The sequence below is a fragment of the Sycon ciliatum genome, chromosome 8 (assembly GCF_964019385.1).
Source record: "Sycon ciliatum chromosome 8, ocSycCili1.1, whole genome shotgun sequence".
Classification (NCBI taxonomy): domain Eukaryota; kingdom Metazoa; phylum Porifera; class Calcarea; order Leucosolenida; family Sycettidae; genus Sycon; species Sycon ciliatum.
In genome coordinates this window covers 30,393,484-30,413,660 of record NC_088650.1, presented here as the reverse complement: position 1 = coordinate 30,413,660, position 20,177 = coordinate 30,393,484, and the positions used below count along the sequence as shown (strand labels likewise).

The following is a 20,177-nucleotide window of genomic DNA, read 5'->3' as shown; positions in this document are numbered from 1 at the left end:
CAGCTACGACAAGCCAGACAAGAACGAGGAGTTGGAGAAGCTGGGAGAGTTTGCCGGCGAGAACGTTCCTCAGGAGCATGTGCTGGTGAGAGAGTGAGAGTATCTTGAACATTTCCGTAATTATCACATTTATTCGAAGAACATGTATCACAATTCTGTGCAATTTATTCAGGCTGAGTGAGTCCGCGTCTTGAGCTGCACATGTAGCTTCTGTGTAGTGCAAGTTATACAGTACAACTCTCCTTATCGACACATCCCTAATCCAGGCGCGTCCGTCCACCAGGCACCTTATGACCTCTCTAGAGTAGGGGTGAAACGAATATTCCGAATGTTCAAATGTTCGTTCGATAAGCTCAACCGAACGAATACGAATACTTTCACACGGCGCTCTGCTACATCCTCTGGCGTCGTTGACTGGAAGGGCTTTTGCGTTTCCTTGCTCGAGCATTTTTCTGATTCTATGTTGTTCGTTTTGCTGTACCTGTTTCACCATGCAAAGGATGACGAGGATTTCGTCACCGGTCGTATCGATACTCTGATAGAGGTGGGTTTGTTATGTTTTAATACTGCACTGGAATGCCTGTGTGCATGTATGCTGTGGTTGTGTTGGACTTGTCTCTGTCAGTCTTATGTGGACCCCATGAACCATGTGCATACATGTACATGTGTATGGTTCATTGGAATGAGTGCACTTCCCATTAATAAGCATTGTGCTCATTTGCTTGTGAACTATGCTCTGTATTTGCTGTTGCTCCTGCTTTGTGTGTGTGTGCGTGTGTGTGTGCGCGTGAAAAAAGAAAAAAAGAAAGAAAAATGGAAAAATGAAAAATAGGGATTCACTGGCCAGAAAAGTCATTTCAATCAGCTGTGTGGTGGATACCAGGCTAAAAATAGTGGCGGTCAATTCATCAGCCTTGCAAGCTGTTGAATGGTGTAATCCCAGCACAAGTTGCTAGTTCTAACATAGCTGTTCGCTATCATCGCTTCCGCGATGGGCAGGTCTGAGGTCTGAGGTGTGCGTGTGCGTGCGTGTGTGTGTGTGTGTGTGTGTGTGTGTGTGCGTGTGTGTACGGTAACAGACTGGCGTTGTACCGGCGATAGTGCAGCTAGCGACTCAGACCAGTCACAGTAGTCGTGAACAACTTTGTCGGTAAGTGGACCAATGCGATGTGTCCTGTGTTGTGCGATTGACACGGCAGATGGATTCCACCTCTTGTCCCAATGACTGTGTGTCAAGTCTTCTTACCCCCGCCATTGAGATTATGACGTCTCCCGCTTGGACAATCCCATGATTGACAGTGACCCAACTTACATGCACATGTACTTGTACGCTCGGAGAGGTTTTGATTCTTCTCAAGTGTATGTACGTGTACTTGTATGTATACATGTACAACGTAGTTTGGGGTGTAAAACCTGCTACTTTTTTTGTTCAGCAATGCTGTCATCTTGGAGATGTTGCTTGTTGCCCATTATACCAGTGCTGGTGTGCATGTGTGATTTCTGACAGCTTGGGCCTAACAGCCACTGCTTTTGCCTGTCACTAAGCCAATGTCTGCTTCTTTGTGGTGCTCGTGTGTGTGTGTGTGTGTGTGTGTGTGTGTGTGTGTGTGTGTGTGTGTGTGTGCGTGCGTGTGTGTGTGTGTGTGTGTGTGTGTGTGTGTGTGTGTGCACGACAGTGTGTTGAATGCACTAGCTGCTGAGCAGAAGCATCGTGGCACTGTCGTGCAGCAGGGTGGAGCCAAGGTTAGTCTCATGCGCTCCTCTTGTACATGTACAGCGTATGCACGCTCTGGCTGTTGTGAGCGTTCGCCCAGCGTTCCATCTCTATTGGCTGTGCTTTGTACAGTAGGCATACCTGTACTGTTATAAAGCCTGGGGTTGCTGTGTTATAGGTCCCATGTCATGATAAAAGAACACTTTCCTTGGCCACTGTAGCAGTGTGTGTGTGAAGGACACTAGCTTGAGTAGGCTTGGGGCTGATTTCTGCGCTTCCTGCTTTTGTGTGTGTGTGTGGGGAGGGGGATTAATGGCTGCTGCTGATGCTGTACATGCTGTTGGTTGACAGCATGTAACAAGGTAGAGACCACCGTGTTCGGAAACAGTGACCTTACTACAACCTCAGTGGTTGGCAGAGCCCCGGTCTTCACGACCATCTGAACCGTATGGGTGTTGGACCCGGTTCTGACCCTCTTTTTTGCTGTACCTCTACCTGTACCCGTAGGTGTTAATTCCAATGGCACTGGAAGGTACTGCAAAGGGCATGAACATTGCAGCACAAGCACTGGCCAAGATCGGCATCACCACCGATCCACGGCTGGCATTCCCTGGCCAGAGAGTAAGTGATCGGATATTGAAGCTGACAGACGATGCATTGGTCGAGCGCCGGAACCTTCTTCTTGAAGATCTGGCCAGAGTTGCGGATGAGTAGCTACGTGAATAGCGCTCAGCATTCATGGAGTGTTCCCACTCGGATTTTCTTTGGTTGTATATTCTTCGTGTGTGATTCACGTGCTGATCTTGACAAAGGCACAGTGGCATTTCACATGCATTTGTCACATGACACATTCTTCCTTTCCTGAAACTTATTACTGTAAAAGCCATTATTCTAACGAGGCGCATATATAACGATTTCCCAAAATTGACTAGTTTACGTGTACCAAAGGTAACGATTCTCACTCATTCCCAAAGCTCAATAGGACAGTATATGTATCGATTTCTGTATAACGATTTCTATTTTAACGACAGATTTCTCCTCGTTAACTCGTTAGAGTCAGCACTTCGTTATAATTATATGGCTTTTACACTAACTGTGTTTGTTTTCTTCTATATCTTACTCCTGTGCAGTCTCTGGAGGTTGTTCGACCACTCATACGATTACTGCGGGCGGACCAGGTACGGTGTGGTGTGGTGCGGTGGATGCAATGCATAGATCTGTCTTTCCCCGTGTTCTTGTATGTGTGCCAGCTTACTGTGGTTAGCCCAGTCAAACCGGTGTTTAACCCAGTCCAACCTGTGCTTACTTTAATCCCGTGCAGCCTGTTTTTAGCCCAGTCAAACTAGTGTTTAGCTCAATCAAACCTGTGTTTAGCCCTGTAAAGCCTGTACTTCGTGCAGTAAAACTTGCTTAGTCATGTAAAACCTGTGTATCTGACCATACTGCTCTGAGTGGGACTATCCCACACTGGACCAAACATTTCTAGTAGTTTTCTACGTATTATTATATGAGAGGCCATCGCTGTTGTACACATGGTGCATGGGCGTGTGGCGTTGGCATGGCGGTGGAGCTGGACAGCCTGGCCTGGTACCTAAGAGGATAGTCGACATGGATACGTGGTCTCTGATAGCAGGTGTAGCAGTACAGAATCACAACAGACTCATGTCTTCGTCTTGTCTGTCATGTGTTGTTATTGTGTGCAGGGCCTGCAGCAGTTCGAGGCATTGATGGCTCTGACTAACCTAGCTAGTACAAGTGATGATCACAGGTACACTGCTACTAGATCATGTTCAGTGTTCTCTCTCTGTCTCTCTGTCTGTCTCTTTGTCTCTCTCTCTCTCTCTCTCTCTCTCTCTCTCTCTCTCTCTCTCTCTCTCTCTCTCTCTCTCTCTCTCTCTCTCTCTCTCTCTCTCTCTCTCTCTCTCTCACACACACACACACACACACACACACACACACACACACACACACACACTCTCTCTCTCTCTCTCTCTCTCTCTCACACACACACACACACACACACACTCTCTCTCTCTCCCCCTCTAAACCTGTCTATCTAGTATCTATCTATCTGTCTCCCCATCTCTTTTCTCTTCTCTTCTATCATCACTGTGGATATGATCATTGATCCTTTCCATTGCCAGTTTCTGACCATAGGAGTTATGTGCGCTCGCCTCTATTTGTGTGCATGGGCAGAAAGAGAATCATGCGGGAGAAAGGCTTCACTTGGATCGAGCATCTGATGTTTGAAGAGCATGAGATGCTGCGGCGTGCCGCCACCGAATGTGTTTGTAACATGGTCTTCAACGAAGAGGTAACCTATCACAATGCTTCTTCCTGTGACAGCCGATTTTTGACTTTCCAATGGCAAACTATGGCCATTGTGGTTCAAGTGAAATACTCGTACGTTGGTGGCAATTGAAGTCCAGCCTGTAACGTGTACTTAGAGTTGTTACAGATGTGAATGGTTTCTTCTGCTGCAAACGTGCTCATGCTATTTTCGTTTTATCAATTCATGGTGCTAGACATCTGGGTGAACAGTATCACAATCTTCTGTGGGTGTTGGTGTGTGTGTGTGTGTGTGTGTGTGTGTGTGTGTGTGTGTGTGTGTGTGTGTGTGTGTGTGTGTGTGTGTGTGTGTGTGTGCGCGTGTGTGTCCCATATGGTGCAGTGGTATGTGCAGCGATTTCTAATCGATAGGTTGCGGGTTCGATTCCCGACGATTATGGTCACACACACCTTTCTTCTCTTTCTCAGACTCCTCCTGACTTTTCTTTCATTCTCCTGGGTGGTTACCAACAGCCAGTGCATGCCGGAGTATGTGGTGTGATGTATGTGCGGGAAAAATAAATAAAAAAGACCAAAAAGTAGGGATTCACTGGCCAGAAAAAGCCATTTCATAGCTGTGTGGTGTAGACCAGGCTGAATAGTGGCGGCCAATTCTTCAGCCTTGCAAGCTGTTGAATGGTGCAATCCCAGCACAAGTTGCTATGGCTTCTGCTGTAGCATCGCTATCATCGCCTCCGGCGATGGGCGTCCAATGGTCCAATGGTCCAATGGTGCGCGTGTGTGTGTGTGTGCGTGCGTGCGCGTGTGTTGACACGACTTGCAGGTGTTTGAGTTGTACGCGGCAGACACAGGCGATAAGGTCAAGCTTCTGACTCTGTTCAGTGGAGAGGAAGACGTGGCACTTGCAAAGTGAGAAGACATAGCATTGTTTCGGTTCACTATTGCCTTTTGCCTGTGTTCTGTCCATCAATCTGTTTGTTGTATGTTGTCTTGTGCCATGCTGTGCTGTGCAATTCTTCCAAGAGGTGTCTACTTGTCACGCTCTGTTCTTGCTGTAGCAGACCGGGGCGCGGGAAGAAAGGAATTCTGCTCACTTGTGTTTCTAGTTACATGTTATCACGTGTCGCATTTGCCAATTGTGTATGGCCATGATGGTGTGGTAAGGGAGTTGCTGCAGGGGATGTTGTGTATGGCCATGATGGTGTGGTAAGGGAGTTGCTGCAGGGGATGTTGTGTATGGCCATGATGGTGTGGTAAGGGAGTTGCTGCAGGGGATGTTGTGTATGGCCATGATGGTGTGGTAAGGGAGTTGCTGCAGGGGATGTTGTGTATGGCCATGATGGTGTGGTAAGGGAGTTGCTGCAGGGGATGTTCTAGTTCAGAGTACTTCCAAGTACTCTACTGAGTTAGCACTGCTCCGGCTGTTGTTAGGGTTTTTTAGAGTCATGTGTGTGCCTGTAAGGCTGAATGTATGTATATGTGTGTGTGTGTGTGTGTGTGTGTGTGTGTGTGTGTGTGTGTGTGTGTGTGTGTGTGTGTGTTTGTGTGTTGATGCAGGGCTGCTGCTGGCGCACTTGCAATCCTCGCTGCCGACAAGAGAGTGTGTGAGAAGATAATGGCGGTGAGTTGTGCTGGATGATGTATGCGTAGGGGAAATACTTCTCACCACAAAGTAGAAGAAATTGCCATTCAAATATCACGAATACAGACCACGTCACCAGCATGCATCCCGCGTTCATAAAATAGGTTGGCAGCTGGACGATGGGTTGTTTTATAGTGTAGAATGGAAAGCATCCCACTGTAAATTGTATCTCCAGGATGTGAACTATTTTGTTGTACGGGCTGGCATCCTTTGGCCCTGAGCACCCATGATGGGGCAGGTCCTACTGTGGCCTCTCTATCCTGATCACTGTGCATGTGCACGAGTATGTGTGATCACCTGGCACAGGGTCTTATTGACATGCCGTGCGGCTCTCGTTTGTATCCGCCACGCTTGATCCACCGGGGGTGATGTCAGATGCGGAAACCCTGTACAGCAGTGTGACTCAAACCTTTGACCGACTGGGGGCGATGTCAGATGCAGAAAGATGCGGAAACCCTGTACTACAGCAGTGTGACTGAAACCATGACTTTGTTTGTATCTCTGCTGCAGGTGAAGTCAGCCGTGGAGATTGTGCATCACTTGATGATCAGTCAGAACCCGGAGCTGGCACACCGGTATGGCCGTTGTATACACACACTGCTATAGTGCAGTGCACATGTTGATGTGTGTAGTACGTTGTGGTGGTTCCAGATTCTAATCACTGAGGGGTAGCTGGTGTATGTGGGCCCAGGGTCTTGATTATGAATTGGGATGAGTCTGTGGCATGTAATTGTGCTTGTTTGTATGTGTTGCGGCTGCTGCTGCGGACGTTGTTCTCGTCATTGTTTTATCCTTCTGCAGGGGCATGCATCTGATGCTGTGTCTGGTCGCGTATCAGAAAGAATCAGCCGAGAAGGTGAGTTTTGTGGAATGCTGAGCCCGTTGTTGCATTGTCTGATCTTTTTCTCCTGCCGCGTGCTGTAGAAGTGTTTGGATGTCTGTCCATTTGCTGTGTTACCTGTTGTGCTGAACTTGCAGTACACCCTTGGAAACTTACTTTTTACATGCATTTCACATTCGGAGCATAGTGCGCACCTGCGATTTAGGGCCTAAAATAACACATCTAAAGTGCGCACTATACTCCGGAAAATACGGTAGCTGCCTGGGAGGGGTTTTGACCAGGTGTGCTGGTCCTGTTTCAAGTCTGTACTCTCACGACGGCCTGTGGCCAATAAGAGTTACTGTGAAACATGTGATTTTCGATGTAACTTTAATTTCGGTGATTTCGGTAGAGAAACCAGGCACCTAAAATTTAAATTACATCTAAAGGCACTACAGTATGTGTATGTACTGTATGTGAAGGGAACGCTGGTTACCTAATTCTACATTACACCTGAAACCTGGCAGGTCCCTGGCACCGAAAATTTAATGCACCTAAAGTTACATGTTTTACAGTAGATCCAACTACAGTTAAAGAGCTTTCTTTCTTGGAGATCATCAAAACCATTCAACGCTCTTCATCACGTTCTTGACATCCCCGGGATTTGGAGCTAGTATGTTTTTAGTTTCCACCGGGCCACGAAGCATGGCCGGCCTTGTCTTCCCAACTTGATGATGTGCTGTGTGTGCCTGCTCGTGTCCGCAGATGATTGAGAACAACGGACTGGAGATCCTGCTGGCGTTCGTGCAGAAGCTAGTGCCTTCGTCGCCGGATGTACAGAAGGCTGCCACGCAGTGCCTGCAGACGCTGCAGGAGTACGGCCTCATCGAGTCTAGCAAGATCCCACACGCCACCTGAGTGTGCGGTGTACTCTCTGTTTTTGACGTGTCAGTCCGTCATTTAGAATTTCTTTTATATAGCACAACCCAATTCTTGTAGGCACACAAACGCCCTTGTAGAGTGAACCTAGTTTTTCTGCTTCTCAATTTTTGATCTTTGCCATGCCTTTTCATGCACTAGGAACTTCAGAATATTTGCATAATTTGTGATCAAAGGTGCTTTGAAGTATCTATATATCCTTCGAGATTTTCTTTTATGACTAATAAGAGGCCTGATGTCTGTGTTGGCAGCATCCTTCTTCACATACTCGGTGTGTGTGTGTGTGTGTGCATGTGCGTGCATGTGTGTGTGTGTGCGTGCGTGTGTGCGTGTGTGCGTCTGTGCAACCAGTTCTACGAACAGTGCATCTCTCATTTGTCTTTTGATATCCTCAAAAAGAACTTATTCTCTTTCCTGTCTACTCTTTCTCTTCACTCGCTTTTTTCTTGCTCTTTGCTCTGCTTGGCACATGAAAATCACATGAAAACACAAAATGTAAAACATAATTATTGAATGCTCCGTACAAGTGAGAGCTGTATTGAAATTCCCCATGCGGAACGGCTGGTTTATATTGGAAATCACCAGGGAGTCGTAAAATACCGGTATTTTGCGACTCCCTGGAAATCACCACCACAGGCACAAGGTTACTGCAAGAGTACATGAAAACCAGAGTGTGCAGCTCGGATGGGTGGCTGTCACGGCGAAATTCCGTGATTACATCATTTTAGTGATGTAGTGCGTACAAGCAGGATTCAAGCAGGTCTCTTTCTGCACAACTGCAGCTCAGTTGTACGCACTACGCCATTTCCCGCCTCAGATCTGGGCCAAATATGATGTAATCACGGAATTTCGCCGTGACAGACACCCATAGCAGAAAAGGCCCCAAGCTGCACACTCTGGGTTTCATGTACTCTTGGTTACTGTAAGACGACGGCTTGGCTACATCGTGAGGGAGTTGTGTGTACAGTACGTGTGCGTATAAGCTACGAGTAATGCATCGCCAGTACTGACGTTAATTTAACAACACACTAACAATTAATTTAGTATTGCCCAAAATGTTTAATACAATGTATGTTCAATTGTTGCCCCCTGAGGAGCAGCTAATAACCATGGTAACAGCTACAGTATCACCAGTGAGTAGTAAAATACCAGCATTTTACTACTCACTGTTCACCAGTGTCCAGATCAACAAAGTGAGTATTGTGGTATAAGTGTTCCTTGTGCATGGCAAGTCATCATTCATGCAGGAACGTTGGAACGAAGTAATACTCTTATGGTTGCCAGTTTGAGGCATGATGACTGTGCAGCACACTGCTAGCATCAGTTTGTGATGACAAACGTGCCGTTGTGAACGTCGTAGATCTTGGAGTGCGGGTGTTGACTGCCACACTCGCCTTCGCAGAACCACACCTGCACGGTGTAGGGCCCGGGTGTGTAGTGCCAGAAGTCTGTCTCCTCTTCGGTGTCAATGTCGATTGCCACGCTGTAGCTGAAGATTGAGCACAACACAGAACAAAGAACAGTGTATGGACCTGGGAGATGAAGAAGTAGGTTGACTGATTCATGGCACGGCCGGGAGCCATGTAGTTCCACCAACTTCGTGACAAACACTGTTTTCCCACTTCTTTTAAAGGCTGAAACTTGACTCGCAGAGCTTATGTAGGCGGCTGGGTACCACTTCAAATCATCACAGGGCTCCAGGCCATGTCCCTGGGTTATCGTGGGCTGGGCAGGATCACAGTTGGCACATCCATTGCCCACGTTGCCAGGAAAACGAAGGGGCCACTGCAGTGCAAGGGCGTCGGAAGGTATTCAACATTGGTGCAGCTGCATGAGTAGGTGGGGGTCCGGGGTCCCCCCCCCCCCCGGAATGTTTTTGGGAAATTGGGCCCAAAGAGCCCATATTTCATTGCTTCAAAAGTCACAAGATAAAATTATTGGTGCGGCTTTGGCCGGACCTGCCGCACCGACGGTTCTAACCCTCCTGCAGTGTCCACCACCATATGAACTGACTTGAGAACATTGTATTGCCCCAGCTCAGACCGAAGCTGCCATACCATGCATGTATTGTAAGTTAGTACTGCACTTACAGTCCCGGATCCTGCCCCACAGTCAGGTAGTCGTGTTGCAGTGGCAGCATCTTGGGCTGGGCACGGTTGTAGATGTCCACCCTGGTCATACCAGTGCCTGTCTTGTTGTACACCTGAAGCTCTACAGTAGCTTTGATGGGCTTGCCCAGTGACACCTGCAACAAACACAACACAAAGGAAACAGAGCGGACACTAGTGTTGAATTACATCAGGTCGAGAGCAAAACTGTTAGGCCACCAAGGTGTGTTTACAGCCGAGAAGGTAATGTGTACCCGTCTGTCATGTCATACAGTGACAGGGTCTGAAAGACTATAATACATGTCATACAGTGACAGGGTCTGAAAGACTATAAGTATGGTATGGCTAGACCAACCAATACCTGCTTCCGCATGTCCTGATCAGTGCACTATGAGAGTTTGGCTGGTCTTTTCATGCTACATCCATAGCTCACCATCAACACCACCATGTGCAAAAGCACAATCTGAATCATGTTATTGTAGTGGAAAAAAGTGGAAACTGCTGAATATCGTACACTGTACGTCGCCGACTCTAGTACTGCCAGACTGCTTATAACTCGATACACCCGATACTCGCGATAATACCGATGCCCTGCCAGCAACAGCTTACCTCAGCTGGAGTGACGTTCATCGAGCGTATGCTCAAGCACCTTCCCTGGCAGTCGACAATCGGACACAGGCGCACCAACTCGCAGTAGAAGATGGGGTCGATGTCCACACGCTCCAGGATGTGTATGAACTCGTCCAGACCGACGCCGATGCAGCCCGCGTCGCACACTTCCTGCTCCAGCTTCTGCGGCAGCTTGCCACACAGTGTGGTGCATCCACTCAGAATACCTGCAGTCCGGAAAAACCGACAACGCATGCACGGTAGTCATGTGACACGTCATGTGACACGTCATGTGACATCCAACATGGCATGAGTACCGTGACACCAATTACCTTGTCGGCAAGAGTACATAACCCCCCAAGAGTGTGCAACTCCCACATACCCTGCTGTCCCGACAGATTTTCAAGTTGACGTCATTATTTATGACGCAATGCTCCTTGCACCAGTGATTTACAACATGTGTACGGGTGTCAACGCATCACACGTTTTTCTCTGCAATAATTTGTACAGGATCAGATCGGCTTCGGTCCAGCACACGTTCCGGATTCGTCTGATAATCCGTGTTCAGTGCGCATTGCATCATAAAAATGACGTCAACTTGAAATTCTGTCGGGACAGCACCCATAGTCGAGTTGCACACTCTGGGGGGTTATGTACTCTTGTTGTCGGCAAGAGATGCAATGTGAAAGCCTCCATGAAATCCATGTACCAACGCATAATACAACAACAAGAAGAAGAGGATAAAGGATTGTGTTGTGTGATGATACCCAGGCCTCGTGCGTGAAACTCGGAGTTTCAACACAATCTTCAATTCGTCATCCAGTTGCAGAAGTTTATTTAACATCGCACCACAAACAGGCGATTTCGCCTCCTTTGATACATGTGGACGAGTTCGTGTTGTAAGTAGCTCAGCCCTTGGGTATCGCGCACTCTATTGGACAGCCTGGACCCTTTACTAATACACATGCACAAGCCACTCGGAAGTATACCTGGCATGCATGGGTGGCTGTGAAGCCCCACTCAGCTGTGTAACGTGCTAACAAAGATAGACTGTGTGAGCCTCATAGAATTGGGCACCATTGCCCGTTTGGCCTTGTGAAGTAAATAAAAATCAACAACAACAGCCCGACAGGACCGACCTTCATTGGCAATGATGTTCAGCAGCTCATTGACCATAATAACTGACACCTGGATACAGACACCACAAAGGTCCAAACCGACTGCGGCTGCACCAGCCATGCCGGCAGAGTGCGCTGGACGATGTGTCTTGATGACGCTTCCTTGCTCTCCTGGCTGCATGTCCAATATCTATAATGTCATTACCATCATACGGTGCAAATACACATGGGAATGTACACGCGTACATGCACTCACATGCACGCACACGCGCATGCATGTACGCACACACACACATACACACCCACCCACCCACACGCACGCACGCACACACACGCACACACACACACACACACCACTGTCACTAGGCCGTGACTACCATTCAGAAATCCGTCAAGAAGTCAAGTGGCCACGGGCGCTGGCAGTGAGCACTGCTGGTTCATTTTCACAGTGCTACAGACTACAGTGCATGTACACTACATTGTAGTATGACAATGTGCTAAGAAAAAGAAAGTAAGGGCGCCCACCGCTGCCCGCCCTGGTCATCCCCCTGCCCGCCCTGGTCATCCCCCACCCGGATTTCTATGTCCACAACAGGACAGCCATGTGCATGTACATAATGCTAATCTGCTGGGCAGAGTGATCAATCAAGGTGCAAAGAGGACTGTCTTCAGTTCACTTCCAGAAACACTTTTTTCACTGAGTCAGTGCCTAACTAACTAGCCAAGTCGACTAGTCCTTGGTACAGTGAAACTCTACACTACACAACACGGACACAAGACTGTAGTTTAGCAAGTATTAAACTAACTTATCGTATGTCTTTGACGGGCAGGTACCATGTCATGTGATCACACGGTGATACATGTATTTTTTTTGTGTGTACCCGTGGGCCGTGTCGTTCCTGCGTGTACATTTATAATTATGTACAGTACTACGGATCCGGATGTTGTCCGCTTCCGAACTGTTACTTTCGACACTGCACGGCTAATAAATAAACCAACAAAAGCCAAGCCCATGGCCCAGGTGTTCTTGCCCACCACTGAATGTACTGTAGTCATGCACCGATTTCGCAGCAACTACATCTATCATACTCATAGTAATAGTATGTACCGGTTATAATGTAGCACAGTAGTCGTGCAGCGGTTGATGTCCTTTGGGTTCTTGAATCTTCTACCATCGTCGACCTTCGCCCACCCCTCTGCCGCTCGGAAAGGACGGGCCTTGTCGGCCACTGCTCATTTCCGCTTTTTGGGTCGGCAGAATGGGGTATTCAGCTCATGACTGGCTGCTCGCTAGTACAATACTGCTGTTGCTGCTGCTGCTGCTCCTGCCGTCCTGTCATCATGCCTCTGCCATAGACTTGGCATCGGTGGAGGAAGAAGGTAGACCTACGACGCAGCCAGAAAATTCAGACTGGTCACAAACGAATGTTGCAAATGAAATCACGTCACGCTCCGCTGCAGATTCTGTGCATGTGACCATGTCGACCGAGGCATCGGCCGGTGCACCGGTCCCCGCTACCGGCGGCAGCGCTACAGGACATGCTGTGAAAAAGTGGAGTGACTGTGTGATAGACGGCAGTCGAATGATATCGCAGGAAGCTGCCCAGCCGGTCACGCTGAGTGTGCGGGGAGCGATGATGAGTTCGATGGAGATAACACACGCCTACTTGAAGTACGAAAGTCCCGAGAGAGTCGTTACGCAACGAGCAGTGTTGGATCTTATGCCATCCCACACCGTCAGACTGACCCTGCCTGGTGAAAACCTAGCGGACGTCAGTGCGGTAGTTGTGCCGTCGGTTAGAGCGCAAGTGTCGGCAGTAGGAGCGGTGCCGATCTTCACAGCTCTCAGCGTGTCCGTATTTCCGCTGCGTACTTCGACACCTGAGTGGGGTGTGTCGACGTGGCTGACATTGCCCACAGTACACTGCGATCAGGTGGATGTACCGTGTACGCTGCCTGCATCCTTGAGACCACCAATGGCTGTTGCTACTCCTAGCGTGACCATGGAGACCAGGAACCCGACACCGGCGGCTGGCGAGCAACCCGGCTCAGACGTGGTTTTCCTCGGCTTGGCAGAGAGGGACACGGGCAACGAGGATGCAGTGTACGTGTGGCGAAACAACGTGCTGCGGTACGTTCGCGTCACCGGCAGAGCCACGCGGCAGGGTCCTTCGCTGTTATTGGCCAGCAGCACGGCAACCAGAACATACCCGGGTGTGGACTATGACCAAGTAGGCTACACTGTAGTCGGCTTGTCCGCCCGTACCCTGACCGGGACCGGTGGGTCGACCAAAACTGTCACAGAGCTGTGGCGTCTAGACTTCACCAACAACTCTAGTGCGGCGGTGGTGGCACACTGGAGTCACATTGTGACGCACGACGACATCGGAGCATTAGCCAATGTGCTTAACGGCGTCGACTTGTTCGTTCACGATAATCAAGTTTTCTTATTTTCACGTTACACGAATGGCAGCGGTCAGTCTCCTAACGCCAGCAACTGTCAACTCTGGGCTGTGAACCTGACTGCACGTTCACGGAGCTGGAGTCATGTCCGTAGCGCGGGTGCATCACTGGAAATGGTGTGCATGGATCGGGCGCAGGTCTCATCCGCATTCCTGGACGCGAACAGTTTGCTCATGGTGCTTGTCCGTAACGAGTTCAAGATACGGGAGCCGCTCGCCGGAACTCGAATCCTCACGTGCAAGTTTAGCAAGGAGTCGTCGCCCTACTGGGTTGAGCTGCCAATGAGCAAGGGCAACACTGCAAAGTTCAATACTTCTAAGGCGGTGGCGGCAGAAGAGGACGTGTACATAGTTAGTGATGAAGAGCCATACGCTGGCCTCCATGTTGTTGAGAAGACCCAACCCCTAGCCAGTGTGACCAGCCAGGCTCAGTTGGGTACGGCCAGTTTTCTCGCCGCCCAGGCTCAGTTTACCTACACGGAATTCTCTGCACCGACTCTGGATTTGCCTCGCCTTGTCGCGGCACAGCCTCCGTTTCTCGGCCCGCTTCTCGATTCGAACGGCAATGCAGTGTTGTTTGGTGGCAAAGGCTGGTATCAGATCCAGGGCCTGCCAACACTTGCCACTGAACTGCAGTTGGACATAGCCGACGGAATACTCAACTCCGGCGCTGGCAGGAGCCAGATACAGTACACCCGTCGCATACTCTCCTCCGAGTTTGGGCCAGCTAACAGTACGGTGCTACTGCAAGGCATGCTTTTTGTTTCCCTGCAGGGCATTAATGGTGCGGCTCCAGGGAATGGCGAGGCTACAGGCAATGACGAGGTTACAGGCAATGGCGCGTGCGAATGCTCAGCAGTTGCTCACGGCGGAGTCACGGCTCTCTCTGCGCAAACTAAAACAAAGTTATCCTCGTCACTGTACTGCTATCATGTTTCCACGCACTCCTGGCACAATGTTGCCGTGGTTACGGAGGACGGCAAGGCAGCATCATCAGGTCCCACGCCGCGCTTTGCACACATGGGATTTGCCGTGAATGCATCGGCGTTTGTCGTCGCAGGTGGCATTGTTTCCGAGCAGGGAAGGACAGCGGACGATGTCTGGATGTTTGGCCTCCGAGGCAGCTCAAGCAGCCCTGCTTGCAGTGGAGTTTGGTATAAGATGACCGCTGCATCTACTGGCATATCAATGCCACGCATTGCCGCAGCAAGTGTTACCGTGTTAGATGGCAATGCCCTCCTCTACGGTGGTTTTAGTGGTGCTCGTACATCTTTAGAGCCTCTCGCCAGTCTCCTACAACTGTCCATTCATGCATCCTCTCTGACGTATCGGCTGCATGCCGTTCCTGTGCCGACGGGAGTATCAGAGGGACGCATGGGCCACGCGCTGATTCCGTACACCGCCAACTCCCTGCTTCTCTACGGCGGCTGGGCACGCGGGTACGAAGAGAGTCGGACGGCGCACCTACTACGGTACAGCACCGCAGCGGACGGCAAGATGATCATCGACACGGTGTCAGCATTCTTTCGGCACGAGTTCATTGGTGGTCTTAACGTTGTACCAGCCAGTGGTGGACACGTTGTGCTGGCAGCTAGCTCAAACATAGGGGCGCTCGATGGTCGTCCACCTATCCAGTTTCTCGCCGGCGATGTGTGTCTTGCCGGCCAGCAGTACAATCAGATCACGGGCATGTGCGACGCATGTCCCGCGGGCACGTACAACAGCGATGGACGCGCCTGCGTTCAGTGTCAGGCGGGGCTGGTCACAGCCGAGCCATCGAGTACGTCCGCCGTCCAGTGCACACCGTGCACGCCGGCATTCTGCAACAACCACGGCCGGTGTAGTGTCGTTAACAATCAGCCAGTTTGCACTTGCTCGTTCGGATACGCAGCCAGTGACAATTGCGAAGCGCCGTACATCGTCATAACCATGGTGATTGGGTTGGTGGTAGCCGGTCTAGTTCTTCTGGGGTTCGGAGTCCGCTACACGAAACGCAAGCAAGCCGCCCATCGGCTGAGCCGCGAGCTGCGTGCCTCCCAGAAACGCGTGTCCAAGCTGGTGAACGCTTGGCGAGTTAGCTGGAGTGAGCTGCGCATGCGTCACTTGATAGCTCGTGGAGGCTTCGGCCAGGTCTGGCTGGCTGAGCTCAATGACATCGACGTGGTGGTGAAGAAGCTGCAGGAGCACTGCCTGAACGACGAGTCGTCTCTGCGCGAGTTCCAGCGCGAGGCGGAACTCATGCGCATGCATCGTCATCCCAACCTGGTACTCTTCCTGGGCGCGGGAACAGATCCGTCGGGAGAGCCATTCATTGTCATGCAGTACGCCAAGCGCGGATCTCTCAAGTCGCTGCTCGCCGACAAGTCGGCGGTCGTCAGGCACGACGATCGGCTTCGCTTCATGCTGGACGCGGCGCGTGGCATGGCATACCTACACGACTGCGATCCGGCCATTGTACACCGCGATCTGAAGGCCTCCAATCTGCTGGTCACGGAGCGGTTCGTCGTCAAGGTGGCCGACTTTGGCACGGCGCGGCTCATATCGTGTCTGGATCATCGCAACAGACGCTTCTTGTCTCTCCAGCGCCGAGAACTCACGGAGCAGCCGCTGAGCTGGACGACGGCAGCAGCGGGGACCAATTGTCAGGCGCCTCTGCTGATGAATCCGAACAGCGACGTGACGTTCAGCATCGGCACGTTGCAATACCAGTCACCGGAGATGATGCGACAATTGCCGTACGGGACCAGCTCTGACATCTATAGGTCAGTGAATGTATTAGTATGTACATACATGCACTTCATAACATGCACTTCTATATATAGGCCAGTATTCGTAGCAAATCCCGATTGATCCCCGAACTGCAGAGAGTGCTCAGGCAATGTCCTCTAACATCTATACTGGCCAGTATTCGTAGCAAATCCCGATTGATCCCCGAGCTGCAGAGAGTGCTCAGTCCATGTCATGGACGGAGCTTAGAATACAGCAGCCTCAGCGGAGGACGTTCAGGTTGGTTGTAGCTCTGAGTTTCATGCCGCAGTTACAACCAACCTGAACGTCCTCCGCTGAGGCTGCTATGCTCAATATTAGTATGTACTTACACGGTCCGTTTGTCCGAAACTGGCACCCTGACGTTTTGGTTTCTCACACATACTAGTAGAGTAGAAGTTGTGATGCATAGCTGTTTGCAACACAACTTCAATGTGCATGTGGTGATCTGACAACATCATGGATGGCTATGACGGAATGCATGGTTAAAAAACTGTAAGCCAAGCACGGTGTCTTGCTTCCAAGCATGCGATTGCTAGCACATGATTGACTACATTGGGACATTGCCACGTGACCCACCACCCATTGAGCTCATGCCCTGCCAACCTATGTACTACTTGTAATCGATCTTCATTTATTGTGTCTCCGGTTTGCTCGTTCCTACCTCTCTGCACAGTTTTGGCTTGGTGTTGTGGGAGGCGTACGAACGCAATAGTCCGTTCGCCGAGTACCGGTTCATGCACATGGTACAGGACGCTGTGCTGAACGGCCAGAGACCGTCGGTACCTACCGACATGCCGCCCGAGTATGCTGCACTCATGCGTCAGTGTTGGCATGGAGACCCCAATCAGAGACCTCGGTTCGGAGCAGTTGTCGAGCAGCTCAATAAGCAACTGCTTCACTGGTGCTGATAAGGCATGTGTTTGGGACGTGCGTTTGCACATGTTGTCTCGTCGTATCATTCGAGTCGAAAGGCAAGGTGCTGGCAGGGAAACTCTGGTGACTTGAGGTGGTGTGGGTATTGGTGTGTGCACGGTGTGTGTGTGTGTGTGTGTGTGTATGTGTGTGTGTGTGTGTGTGTGTGTGTGTGTGTGTGTGTTTGTGCATACCTGTGTGTGTGTGTGTGTGTGTGTGTGTGTGTGTGTGTGTTTGTGCATACATGTGTGTGTGTGTGTGTGTGTGTGTGTGTGTGTGTGTGTGTGTGTGCATGTGCGTGTATGTGTGTGTGTGTGTATATGTGTGTGTATGTGTGTTTGTGTGTGTGTGTATGTGTGTGTGTTTGTGCATACATGTGTGTGTGTATGTGTGTGTGTACGCGTGTATGTGTGTGTGTGTGTATGTGTGTGTGTGTGTATGTGTGTGTGTGTGTGTGTGTGTGTGTGTATGTGGCCAGCAGCATGCATCATATATTATTTTATTGGCGAGTTTTGAAGTTATGATATTTATGGTCAGCCTAAGAAGAAGGGACCAGTCATTCTTACTGTGCGTATGATCAAATATGCAAGGTTTCAATGCAGGTGATTTCGGAACTTGTTGAGCTATACTGATCATCGATCAACCTTATGTAAGAGATTGTGTACAATGAGAACATGGATTGGATTTTTCGCAACGACGCGATATGAATATATCGTATAGTATATCTTCAAGTCACGAGTCTTCGCGCTGTCTTGACTACAGTTCCACAACCCACACTCGCACAGCTCCCAGTAGCACTAGGTTTGCATGATCAAGCTCTGTAGTCCATTCCCACAATTTCCCAATGATGAAGCCGTAGCTGGGATCACATCATTGTGTACTTTGCATGGAGTGGGATTATGCGAATGACATGATCACAATGCTTTGTATCATTGTGTGCCTGGAGGATTAGGGTGTTGGGCGTGGGGCGTTGCTGCAGGTAACGTGAAGTACACTTCTTATGTGACATGATGTACAGTAAAACCTGGTTTAAGCGACCACCCCACGGAGCAAGGAAAAACGGTCGTTAAAACCAGGTGGTCTTTAGAACCAGGTCCCACAGTGTCTGTGTAGACCTGTCCGTGCATGGAAAAATGGTCGTTAAGAGCGGGTGGTCGCTAAAACGAGAGGTCGCTTACACCAGGTTTTACTGTAGTATCAACAATCTGTCCCTGCGGGAATTTGCGGAAAAAACTCTCGAAAACTTGCGCAAGAAATTGCGGCAGAAAACAACAAAAAATGCGACGAAAAGCGCGGAATGATGCAGAACTTGCCAGGAATTCGCGGAATTATTTGCAGAAAATTGCGGATTTGGGCCAAATCACGAAATTTGTTGCATCGTATATCAACTCCGGAGTAGTACAAGCAAGAGTGTTTATGCACTGTTGGTACAAGTCATACTGTGCAAATAACCTACAGGATCATGGAAAGCACTGTGTGAAAAGTGCATGAAACATGTGAGATATAGTGCAGAAAACAACAAAAAACGCGGGAAATCGCGGATTTTGCTGAAAATCGCGGGTTTGGGCCAAAATCGCGAAATTTGTTGCATCCGTGGAATCGCGATTTCCTGGAGGGACAGAACAATGTCACGGTACATGTAGATTGTTACATTCACAGCCACACACACACACACACACACACACACACACACACACACACACACACACACACACACACACATCATGATGGCTGGGGTAGTACATTGTACTAGATCCACCACTCCCACCACTGATGATTCACTAGTGACAATCGCAGATACTGTTGAGTACTAACAGTTACATGTATCTCACTGCCTTGTTTGGTCACGCGGCATTGTCTTGCCTGTACACTATTACTCACTATGTAACCAACACTGACACTTCCATTTCCAAACAATTTTTTCATACTGCCCACAGTCGACTAGTCTTGCGTGAGTTGAGTGACCTGAGTGTTCAGCCACACCTCAGTCCTCAGTACATGTAGTGGTGACACCTCGCACTCTGCGCTATGGCCTATTAGTATTACTATTAGCTAAAGACAGCATACTGTAGTCTCAGTGTACACTGCCTAATAAAGTATGATTGTTACATGACTTGTACTATTAAAAAGCCTAAAACTTCGCAATAAAATATTGAGACAGAACTTTCAGCCACTACCATACATGTACTACTGTACTTCAAAGACAAGTACTAGCAGTACTATTGGTTCAAATTCAAGGCCTCCGTACAGCCGTAAGAAAGTGATCACCAACAGCTTCAACTTGCACTAACTTACCTTGACTGTCCTATCACCATGGACCTTGGCTCCTGCCCATTGAAAGGTAGCTGCAGCAACGATCGCTACCAGCGTGCACGACAACAACCACTTCATATTGGCAGCTGAACGGTAACGACAACTACAACAACTGGAAATCAGTATTGCAGGGAAATGGTAAATATACTAATCTACTTGGAACAGTGGATAGTAGTAGGTGAGTGAACAATGTTAGGTTTTCTGTTGCCCGGCAAGAGGGAATCGGATGATCGCCCTGCCCTGGGCTGGTACATGAAGTAGACAACCGTCAGGAGACAGCAGATGGGGGACTGACACGGTACGGAGCGAATCGCCATGTAAGCTCCGCCCCTTCACCAAGTCTGTACGCGATCTCATGATGCAGTTTCATCATGCAGCATTGATTCATCGATTCCTGTTGTGACGTCCTACAAGACTTACAATAAATACATAGTACAGTCTAGTCCGCGCATAGATAAAGGCGATGTTTCTGTCTGAGTCTG

General features: G+C 49.5%; 3 protein-coding genes across 3 annotated transcripts in view; 2 read left to right on the top strand and 1 right to left on the bottom strand.

Moving 5' to 3' along the window:
* LOC135822673 (protein unc-45 homolog B-like) overlaps window positions 1–7,930 on the top strand; it is a 26,424-nt gene extending 18,494 nt beyond the window's left edge. The window contains exons 22-34 of the mRNA XM_065335485.1: window positions 1–85; window positions 500–544; window positions 1,080–1,150; window positions 1,677–1,743; window positions 2,222–2,335; window positions 2,845–2,892; window positions 3,418–3,482; window positions 3,911–4,028; window positions 4,827–4,912; window positions 5,561–5,624; window positions 6,156–6,220; window positions 6,447–6,501; window positions 7,231–7,930. The exon at window positions 1–85 is cut by the window's left edge and continues 56 nt beyond it. Coding sequence (XP_065191557.1) covers window positions 1–85; window positions 500–544; window positions 1,080–1,150; window positions 1,677–1,743; window positions 2,222–2,335; window positions 2,845–2,892; window positions 3,418–3,482; window positions 3,911–4,028; window positions 4,827–4,912; window positions 5,561–5,624; window positions 6,156–6,220; window positions 6,447–6,501; window positions 7,231–7,383 — 1,036 coding nt within the window. The 3' untranslated portion in view covers window positions 7,384–7,930. The remainder of the gene's footprint in view (window positions 86–499; window positions 545–1,079; window positions 1,151–1,676; window positions 1,744–2,221; window positions 2,336–2,844; window positions 2,893–3,417; window positions 3,483–3,910; window positions 4,029–4,826; window positions 4,913–5,560; window positions 5,625–6,155; window positions 6,221–6,446; window positions 6,502–7,230) is intronic.
* A 509-nt stretch (window positions 7,931–8,439) lies between these two features.
* LOC135822680 (countin-3-like) lies at window positions 8,440–19,894 on the bottom strand. The gene is made up of 5 exons (XM_065335497.1): window positions 19,678–19,894; window positions 11,261–11,429; window positions 10,122–10,348; window positions 9,495–9,649; window positions 8,440–8,893 (listed from the first exon to the last, which is right to left on the bottom strand). The coding sequence occupies exons 1-5, from the start codon at window positions 19,771–19,773 to the stop codon at window positions 8,725–8,727; spliced, it is 816 nt and encodes a 271-aa protein (XP_065191569.1). The 5' UTR covers window positions 19,774–19,894; the 3' UTR covers window positions 8,440–8,724.
* LOC135822669 (uncharacterized) lies at window positions 12,199–18,104 on the top strand. Its single transcript, XM_065335478.1, has 2 exons — window positions 12,199–16,463; window positions 17,144–18,104. The coding sequence occupies exons 1-2, from the start codon at window positions 12,499–12,501 to the stop codon at window positions 17,376–17,378; spliced, it is 4,200 nt and encodes a 1,399-aa protein (XP_065191550.1). The 5' UTR covers window positions 12,199–12,498; the 3' UTR covers window positions 17,379–18,104.
* Window positions 19,895–20,177: the final 283 nt, after the last annotated feature.

Excerpts from the sequence above, each read along its gene's own strand:
- LOC135822669 (XM_065335478.1), top strand. The coding sequence starts at position 12,499 with ATGGGGTATTCAGCTCATGACTGGCTGCTCGCTAGTACAATACTGCTG. Across the intron at positions 16,464-17,143 it reads ACCAGCTCTGACATCTATAG|TTTTGGCTTGGTGTTGTGGG; the intron begins GTCAGTGAATGT and ends CTCTCTGCACAG.
- LOC135822680 (XM_065335497.1), bottom strand. The coding sequence starts at position 19,773 with ATGAAGTGGTTGTTGTCGTGCACGCTGGTAGCGATCGTTGCTGCAGCT. Across the intron at positions 9,650-10,121 it reads TGAACGTCACTCCAGCTGAG|GTGTCACTGGGCAAGCCCAT; the intron begins GTAAGCTGTTGC and ends TGTTTGTTGCAG. Across the intron at positions 8,894-9,494 it reads GTGGGGCAGGATCCGGGACT|CTACAGCGTGGCAATCGACA; the intron begins GTAAGTGCAGTA and ends CTCAATCTTCAG.